The sequence below is a fragment of the Gadus macrocephalus genome, chromosome 5, assembly GCF_031168955.1.
Source record: "Gadus macrocephalus chromosome 5, ASM3116895v1".
NCBI lineage: Eukaryota > Metazoa > Chordata > Actinopteri > Gadiformes > Gadidae > Gadus > Gadus macrocephalus.
In genome coordinates this window covers 11,791,684-11,801,020 of record NC_082386.1, presented here as the reverse complement: position 1 = coordinate 11,801,020, position 9,337 = coordinate 11,791,684, and the positions used below count along the sequence as shown (strand labels likewise).

At 43.3% G+C, this 9,337-nt stretch overlaps 1 protein-coding gene and 1 long non-coding RNA gene across 3 annotated transcripts in view; one reads left to right on the top strand and one right to left on the bottom strand.

The window, feature by feature from the left end:
* Positions 1-1,094: 1,094 nt before the first annotated feature.
* On the bottom strand, positions 1,095-5,660 carry otx2b (orthodenticle homeobox 2b). The gene is made up of 4 exons (XM_060052329.1): positions 5,358-5,660; positions 3,187-3,393; positions 2,800-2,951; positions 1,095-2,602 (listed from the first exon to the last, which is right to left on the bottom strand). The coding sequence occupies exons 2-4, from the start codon at positions 3,281-3,283 to the stop codon at positions 1,979-1,981; spliced, it is 873 nt and encodes a 290-aa protein (XP_059908312.1). The 5' UTR covers positions 3,284-3,393; positions 5,358-5,660; the 3' UTR covers positions 1,095-1,978.
* A 118-nt stretch (positions 5,661-5,778) lies between these two features.
* The window catches only part of LOC132457927 (uncharacterized), a 4,937-nt gene continuing 1,378 nt past the window's right edge, over positions 5,779-9,337 (top strand). Inside the window, exons 1-2 of one of the 2 annotated variants that reach the window (XR_009525789.1) lie at positions 5,779-6,388; positions 7,352-7,669. This is a non-coding gene — a long non-coding RNA (uncharacterized LOC132457927). The other variant, XR_009525788.1, reaches the window with a different exon arrangement.

The following is a 9,337-nucleotide window of genomic DNA, read 5'->3' as shown; positions in this document are numbered from 1 at the left end:
GGGTAAAGGGGCGCCAGCACCCCTCTTTCAGGCCGAGCTGAGACTGCAATCAAAGTCGCTTTCCTCTGTAACGCTTCGATTATTTCAAGCAACGCTTTTAATTAGTGAGCTCCTTCACTGAGGACTTCAATGAAAGAGAGATTATTGGCAATGTCAAGGATCCTAATTGAATGTTCGACTTCTAACAATTAGCCCAGCGCAGAGCCACGACGCGTCATTAAAGAGCCGATTGGCTGCCTGACTCCTCGGCGAGACAATAACGCACTTCAACAGTTGGAGGAGTATTTGGGGGCCACGGCTCCTGAGGGCCAATGCCCGTTTCAGACGCATGTTTAACAGTTTCAAAGTTCTTGAGAAACTTTCATAGGCGTATATTTGTGATGTTGTGTTGAATTTGAATAATTTGGGTTCAAAGTGGTATTTTCTGGGTTCTAAACAGCAGCATGGGGTTTAGCTGGCCTGGGAGGAGAGGGGCCCGAACCAAACCCGCCGGTGAAATATCGGGATTAGGCTATCATATATTTTAGGCTCGGATTAACTCAGTTTGACATTATATCATATGGATTTTTTTTTAATATTAGGCCTATAATATTTTCGATTATTGGGCATCTTATTGTACAGCTGACCCTGAAACTCTTTCGATGATTTTACGTTTAATATGAAAAGTAGCCTAAATATACATAAATGCATCCCCAGTTGTTTAATTTAAATGCCTAAATAAGGGAAGGTCATGGCAGAGGATGGTCTCGAAATTCTCCTCAAACCTTTCGTATACCAAAAGCCGACACAAACCGGTTAAATTTAGGACCCGTTATTTCATGTTTTTTTTTCTTGGGGTTTAAGGATTTCTTACTGCTTTGGTCCAAAATGTTAAACTAGTAAAAAGGCAGGGCCTATGGGCTATGTTGGGCATAATAATACCATATAGGTTAGATTTTATAAACCTTAATAAATATAAATGAAAACTTCGATTCCTCCTTCTTCACTTCACTTTTCCAACAGAAAAGCGAACATCCAACCGACGCCTAAAGGCGCGTGATTCTCTTTCACACACACGCACACACACGATCGAGTTCCTTCATGAATGAGCGGGGTCGGTTCTCAGGACCTTTATTCATGTCTTTTGGACGGCGGAGGCCACAGTGTCTGTGAAACCAGCGGGGGTCCATATCCATCGTGTGTGTGGACACCGGGAGTGGGGGATTCTTGCGCAAGTGTAGATTTCTACTTAAGAACTTTTTCCCAGTATGGCTGGCCCTGGTTTTACTGGCTTGTGCTCCGGAAATCTCACCTCTGTATGCACTACCAATAATTTAACCATTAGCAAAACAAAGGTATAGAAATCTATTAAAATCACAGCAGAATCTTATGCGCGGGGCTCACAATTTGCATACAATACAACAGATCACAGTTTCGAAGGCTAGCACAGATAAAAAACACATATGTACCATTTATATAAGACGCACACTGATTGTCTCTTAGAAACTACATATTGATTCCTTATAAACACTTTTTTCTTAAATAAAGTAGTGCATCCGTGTCGCCTCGTGGACGCGCAGTCCTCCCACACCGTCCTCGTGACCGCGCCTCTGCCATTACACGGCCAAGCGGTTCAACTCGTTGGAAAGAAGCCTGTCCATCCCAAAGTCAACAAGTCGTCGTGTCTGGCAGTTTGGTTTCGCAATCAAACATTTGTTTCGTGGCTGGAAAGCGTTTCTAAGAGTCCGCTCTGAATTGGCCCCCAGGTTGGCCCGCAGGTTTTCGTGTGGCCCTCAGTGGTGTTCAGAAACAAAGAACACGTCTTTGTCGGGCTAAAATAAATTAAACTTCCTCCTGAGGACGAACATCAGGCCGCAATCTGGAGGTCTTCGAGTCCCGCCGCCCCACGGCACAAATGGACCAGTCTATTCGGGTTTATGAGGGATGGCGGCGCTTCGTTTGAGGGGTCGATTCTGCACTTGACACGAGAATGTTCTTTTCACAGCACTTGGAATTTCCAAGAGGAAGTTTGATCTTTATAATCCAAGCAATCGGCGTTGAAATTCAGCTTCCACGAGGCCGCTTGGTCCTTATAATCCAGGCAGTCCGTGGTGGAGTTGAAGCCCAGCCCCGACGCCCCGTATCCCTGGGTGGAGAGGGGCGCCTGGGACTGGTTCAAATGGCTGGTGACCGCGTTAGTGCCCATGGGACTGAGGGTCGAGCCCGGGCCAGGCAGCTGGTGGTGCATCGGAGTCAGGTACGAGCCGCAGTCCATGCCGCCAAAGTAAGAGGTTGACCCGGCGTAGCCCTGGCTGTAGCCCGAGGCTTGAGTGTAGGTCATCGGGTAAGATCGTTGCATGCACGAAGATGAGGTAGAGAGAGGGTCGGACAGCGGGGAGATGGACGCGGGGCTCCAGATGGACACCGGCGCGGTGCTGGTCGGGACAGCGGGGACGGTGGTGGTACTGGTCGGCGGGGTGAACTGTCCACTGGCCCCGCTCTCCGAGCTCACTTCCCGGGTGGGGGAACTCTTCTTCTTGGCCGGCCGCACCTTGTTCTGGCCCCCGTTCTGCTGCTGCTGCTGCTGCTGGCGGCACTTGGCCCGTCGGTTCTTGAACCACACCTAGAAGCAACACATATTATCGACCTTGTAATGTTTACGGGGGTGATATATTTTTTGCCAAAATTAGGTTATGGATTTTATTTTATTTTATTTTATAAATTAGAAATCCTTATTTACAAAAATAACGTTGACAAGCGGCCTGCTCAACCAGTGGGCTCTGTGAGGGTTATGTGGTTCTCTGTCCTCTTTCTGCTCACCTGTACTCGGGACTCGGGTAAGTTGATCTTCAGCGCCACCTCCTCGCGCATGAAGATGTCGGGATAGCGCGTCTTGGCGAACAGCGCCTCCAGGATGTCCAGCTGGGCGCGCGTGAACGTCGTTCGTTCCCGCCGTTGCTTACGTGGCGTCGCTAAAAGTAAAAAATAAAAAACACGAAATGAATATTATTTTGGTTTAATAAACATCAAAATAATTGAAATCGGTTGTATTTACAATATAGGGACAAATGACCACCATGGGAACCGGCCTATAATATGCAATCCTATTAACAACGTAAACTTTTAATTGTTTTACTACTGTTTTATTAATACGCACCAGGCTTAGTGCTGGACAGTGTCTTTTTCCTCAGGGAAGTGTGAACGTACCTGGATATCCTACCGATGGGTGCAGGAGGTCCATCCCCGAAGTGGTGAGGCTCAGTCCGTTGACTGTGTAAGGGGGTTGCTTCAGATACGACATCATGCTAATGTTCGTCTGGGGGTTGAAGTTGGAGAAAATCTTGAAAGTGGATGAAGCACCAGCTATGTGCCCGGTGTTTCTCGGTATATCGTGTGGTCCGCGGATAGGCCGACCTGTCCCCAAAAAAGACAAAACAATTAGCTCCTACTCGACTCCTTTTTTGGTTTTGCAAAGAAAGAAACCGATTTGGTTGCAGAGCGCCACACAGCTGTCCTCCTCGGAGTGCTGCTTATAAAAACACGCTCGACCATTTTCTCTCTCTCTCTCTCTCTCTCTCTCTCTCTCTCTCTCTCTCTCTCTCTCTCTCTCTCTCTCTCTCTCTCTCTCTCTCTCTCTCTCTCTCTCTCTCACAAACCCTTGGGCAAGTAGCAACAAATTATTGCAACAAGTCATGTGACATGTCAAACAGACGTACACGCCACGTTGGATGATGTGTGGAAAAAGACAAAACAATGGATAAGAGACGTTAAAAAATGACTGATAATAGAGGATCGATTTAATGCGATGTGTTTGAAACAAGGCCAGTTCAGCCTAATACAGACAAGACACATAGATCAATGTGTTCATCCCCCCCATGCTCGCATTTACTTACTTAGTAACAAATTTCGTTTTATTATAACTGTATAACTTATATTTACCTTTTTAATTTTCAATTTTTTTATTTTGTGATTGTGAATTATATTATTTAACGAAAGTAACTAAGGGGTCATTAAATATAAGTTAATGTTTAAAACGGAAGAGGATAGGTTTCAAACTCCAATAACCATAGAACACAGTGATTGAATTGTCTTTTTACTACCTCCTTTTAAAATTGAATAATATTACGATCCAATGTTTTTCTGCAGTTGGACATTTAATCAACCAGTAACAATGTTGTTGTTGAGAAAGCCAACGGTTTTCCCCCCTCGACGCAATCTGTCCCACTTAAAGCAGACCCTCAACAGTTGAACGCCCTAACAATAATGGCCTTGTCCAATAATTAATGATTATAAATGTTAGTGAATTAACGAGTTAATCTGAGTGGCACGCGCGCCCTAATTGCTGCTGGCTCCAAATCGACATTTAGTGAACATTGCGCACATGTTGCCAGGCGCCTAAAACCACATTTGCCCTAAAAAATAGGATAAGAAAAGACTGAAATGTGATCTCAAACCATATTCGTTATAGCTGACCAATGAGGTAGGCTATATCTAGACCTCCCGGTTATTATCAGTTGATTTGTTCAACGGTTCTAAATTAAAATGTTAGACGACCTTCCCAAATTGCACTGATTTAGGAAAATGTAGGCCTAGGTCCATATTTTTCGTTTATTTCTTCCGCCTGAGTATTGCCCCTAATTATAGAGCAGATAATTCAGATAATTCTAAAGCCGTCAAATATTATTATACTTATTGTCTCTTTGTCTGCGGTCTGGTTTTGAACATCCGAGGTTGTAAAGCAGAACTGTTCCCCGCACAGGTGGGAAAAGGCCCGGCCGTTTGGAGATGTTTAGCGTGGAATACCAAGTCCGCTAAAAGCCCATTTGAGTGCAGGAGAGCAGGGAGGTGCGTGGAGAGAGCACCCACCTCCTCCACTGTCCCCATCTGTTACCACCAGACCTGCCCCACGAAGACCTTCAACGGAATGTAGGACGAGGAACATAATCGAACAGAAATTAATAGTTTGGGAAGTAGCCTACTTCCAGACGCATGTAGCAGCCTGCAGGCCCGAACGACTCACGCAGAAGTATGGCTACCAACCTATCCCCACTGATCCTTTAGAGAGACGCATGTAGCCTACATGAAACGTCTAGGAGGCGTCATTGCAAGATTAATAAATCGGTAAAAACATCGAGATGTTGATAGGACACATGTATTTGGTGTTTATGATGAGGATAAATTAATGGCTATTTTAAACGGTGCCCCTCTAAAAAAATCAATGGGAATACTAATTATAATAATAATAATATAATAATCATTATTTATAATTACTAGAGTTGTATAGATGATAGATGATAATAGCCACATAGCCTATTAATAGGCCTAGGCCTAATTATAATTAAAATAATACAAATATTAATAATGACAAAACAACTTACTGTGTTGGTGAATGCCCGAAAATTCGTTGTCTGTCTATTTTCCTCCGGGGAAGTAATTCATGTAGATTTGCGTCCTGGTGCAGGAAAAAACCTCTTCAAACTGATAACGAAAATGAGCGAATAAATATTCTCAGCAGTGGCACCAATGTTTGTAAAAAGCAGGGCGGCCGGTTCAGATGGGTTAGTCTGGAGAGTCGAGCTGCCTGAGTTGGATTTGTACAAACTGCTGGCCAATGGGAGCCGGAGGACTGAGCTGAGGTTGGGAGGAGGACAGAGCGGCTCTCTCTCACTCGAGCTGCAAGAGAGATTTGCTGAGGAACAAATGTCGCCCGCTAGACGCAAACTCCTCAGCCAATAGCAGATAAGAACGGGGCTGACACGTCCTCTCACAGAGGAGCGGACGATAGGCTATCAAACGCAACTGAACAATTTACATTTAGTCAATGAAAGTTTTGCCTTTCACCCGTTTTTTGGTTGTGTTTGTTTAACAATTATTAAAAAGCAACAATTGTGCAGCCTAAATCCTCATATTTTAAACTATTAATGGGTATTTGGCAGATGTGCAATGCGTTATGGCACATATGGGAAGTAAACGCTTTAAAACAGCGCATTTCTACTCTACGTGTAAAATAAATCGAGTCGTTTTGATAATAATTTAGCTAATAAAACGTTCTTCCCATTCCAGACCTCCTAGATCCGCATGCGTCGCAACAGGGGATTTAAGGAGTTTTATTATTATTAAAACTCTCCTCACATCCAGTGAGCTGGCCACTGGGCTCCGATGAGGTCCGTGAAGACCCCGCTGCAGAATCAGTATCACAAGTTGGGGAAATTCAAGACCATTATTCGCCCAGATTGAGTTGACCAAGTTTGGAGCCTCTGGTCGATGTGCTGCTGAGCTGAACTCATATATCGAATCCTCATCTCATTTCTTCATGTTACTGATAATCTGGACCTGTTCTGTTCTGAGCAGGATCTCAAGGATCATAATAATCTAAACAAGATCATCAAAGTACATAACGCTTCAGAAGGTAGGCCTGTTTCATTAGTTTGTATATTTACGGATGAATATGTATTTATTATACCTGTTTATATCAATAGCAATGAATACAAGATGAAATACTGCTCTTATACTTCCAACAGTATCCAACAGTAGCCTGCTACTTTAACCAGGCCCATAATAAGTGCTTTAAAAACAACAATAATATTTACCACAACAATACATTGCTAATAATGATTGGCAATTGTTATTTTTCTCTCTCTGTTTTATAATTAGGCCTATGCAAATGTACAGTATCTGTCTGTTAAATTCATTAATTCTTCATTGATGTTAACCTGCTAGGTAAAATAAAACACATTCTGCTTTACGTCACTTACATATGGATCTGGCGTGCCCGTCCCAAAATAATATCCGAGGGTTTTGTCAAGGCTTGGTAAATGTATCATCTTAAGAGGCTTTGTGGGACACCTACGCATACACACACACACACACACACACACACACACACACACACACACACACACACACACACACACACACACACACACACACACACACACACACACACCGCTGGCACGGACACACCCGCTCACTAGATTTGAATATTGATTTAGATTTATAAACACAGGCACACACCCTGGGTTCTATGAGTCGTCATTTGCCTCTCTCTGTCCCGGTGGAAGGCCGGTGTCAAAGGTGGAGGCTGGTCGTAGCTGCTTTATGAAGTAGCATCACACGTCTTGCTGCAGTGAGGAATGAGTTGATATGGGAAGGCAACGCTTTTGGCTCCAACAGTAACAATGCAGCGTCGTGTATCTCTGGACAGATTCTGATCCCAAGAAGAATCTGTGGATTATGACCGATGGATTAATAGGCACGAGACAAAGACCCCTCCGCATCTCGTCAGATGTCAAGTTCTATATGTGTATTTGTGTGTGTGTGTGTGTGTGTGTGTGTGTGTGTGTTTGTGTGTGTGTGATGGTCGTGCTCGCAGCGACGGTTTGATGGAATGGAGCCGAGGTGGAGGAGTCGAGGTTGAGTAGTCTAGGTGGAGGAGCCGAGGTGGAGGAGCCGAGGTGGAGGAGCTGAGGTGGAGGAGCCGAGGTGGAGGAGCCGAGGTGGAGGAGTCGAGGTGGAGGAGTCGAGGTGGAGGAGCCGAGGTGGAGGAGCCGAGGTGGAGGAGCCGAGGTGGAGGAGCCGAGGTGGAGGAGCCGAGGTGGAGGAGCCGAGGTGGAGGAGCCGAGGTGGAGGAGTCGAGGTGGAGGAGCTGAGGTGGAGGAGCTGAGGTGGAGCATCACAGGTGTACCTTCAGGTATTAAACATCTAGCCTACTTGTTCCTTGTAGCCTACACGTCGATACATTTCTGGATCAGATATGAGAGCTTTTAAACGGTCCCAGTATAGACTAATATTAAGGCGAACATTTTGCAAAGCATAATGTATAATAAAAAATGTGCATGCCATTTTGATATTGTATGAATTAGCTTTAACAACCCACCATTACAATTAACCTGATGCTTTTTGGCCCTACAATTGTTGCTACATTATTTAATATCAGTCTGTTATTATAAATATAGTAGCCTACAATACAGTAGCCTACTAGGCCTACTGTACGGCGTAATGTAGTTTTAGTAATTATTAATTTGGGCAGCTGTATGGTAATGTAGGCCTATCTTAAACTAACGAATAGCCGTGGTGAAAATCGTCTGATATTCCTATCTGTTCATCTCTATTTGCTCTTCGCCGTTGAAATTGCTAAATAATTTATTAAATTCTGGAGGCAGGACCTCCGCGGGGATTCTATCTTTAAAGAACGTTTACCGGGAAAACGAGTAACGCCTCCGGCAATCAGTTCCTGACTCTCCGCTAATTGACGACCACGACATCTTCCATCCCCGCTCCCCGGAATCATCCCGAGGGGAAAGCTTTTTTCTGGGCCTAACCTGTGATATTCTTTAACGCGATTTCTTTATAAAACACGCAAAAGGCCAAGTTTTTCGACCTCAGACAATTTATACAAAGTGAAGTAGTCTATTATAGGTCATTTCTGTTATTATTAGGATGGAGAATTGCTTTACTCCTCTCTGTTTGCTGCCATTTCCCTGCTTTTTTTGGTGTGCATAAATAAACAAAAATATAAAGTAAGGAAATGAATGGTCACATCAATTATATTCAGGTATTTATTTGGTCTATACTATATTATACATTGGCTTGTATTTATAATAATTTATTTTAAATCCCACTTAAACAACATTTTAATAAAAAATAATTAACTCACTCTCATGATTATTATTATTCCAGGAGCAGGTTTATTTTTTGGTTGGATATGCGCTTGGCTCATGGATTGTATTCTAAGCATGAATCCTCTCCAATGAAATCATCTAAACAAACAAAACAATTATAGCCCCTCTTATCTTTCAAACATCAATTAAATGGCAGCAAAAGAGATACATTGCTGTACATCCCACCGTAATGGCTGATTTATGCGTAATTATAACGTTTAGACTTGTTTTACTCTCCACTTGAAATAAAAACGAACACATTCCATATTTAAACGCAACCAAACTAATTATTGATATTTTTTCCTTGCATTTGTCCAAACACAAGATGACATACAATTGTAAATATGCATATTTAAAAAGAAAATATACCACAAGAACACAAACAAGTCTATTAAAGACTTTGATTTTTTTTTATTTAGTGTCAAAATGACATTTGCAATTGATGTTGGTAGAACGACGTTGGGGGAGGCGATCCCTAATTTAACATCTAGGCAAACAGCAATTATAGATGCCGTGCGTTTGTGTGTTTGTGCGCACAAGTGTGTGTACAGCGCATGTGTGATAAAAAGAGAGGAAGAGAGAGCAAGTGAAAAAAAAAAGATAATCACAAGCTGTATTTTAATTAGCCCGTAGCAGGTTGGTGGAGATTTTGTTACCAGCTCGTGTGTGTGTGTGTGTGTGTGTGTGTGTGTGTGTGT

Coding starts and splice junctions, on each gene's coding strand:
- otx2b (XM_060052329.1), bottom strand. CDS start 3,283: ATGATGTCGTATCTGAAGCAACCCCCTTACACAGTCAACGGACTGAGC. Junction 2,952..3,186: donor CCCATCGGTAGGATATCCAG/GTACGTTCACAC, acceptor TTTTACTTTTAG/CGACGCCACGTAAGCAACGG. Junction 2,603..2,799: donor TACCCGAGTCCCGAGTACAG/GTGAGCAGAAAG, acceptor TGTTGCTTCTAG/GTGTGGTTCAAGAACCGACG.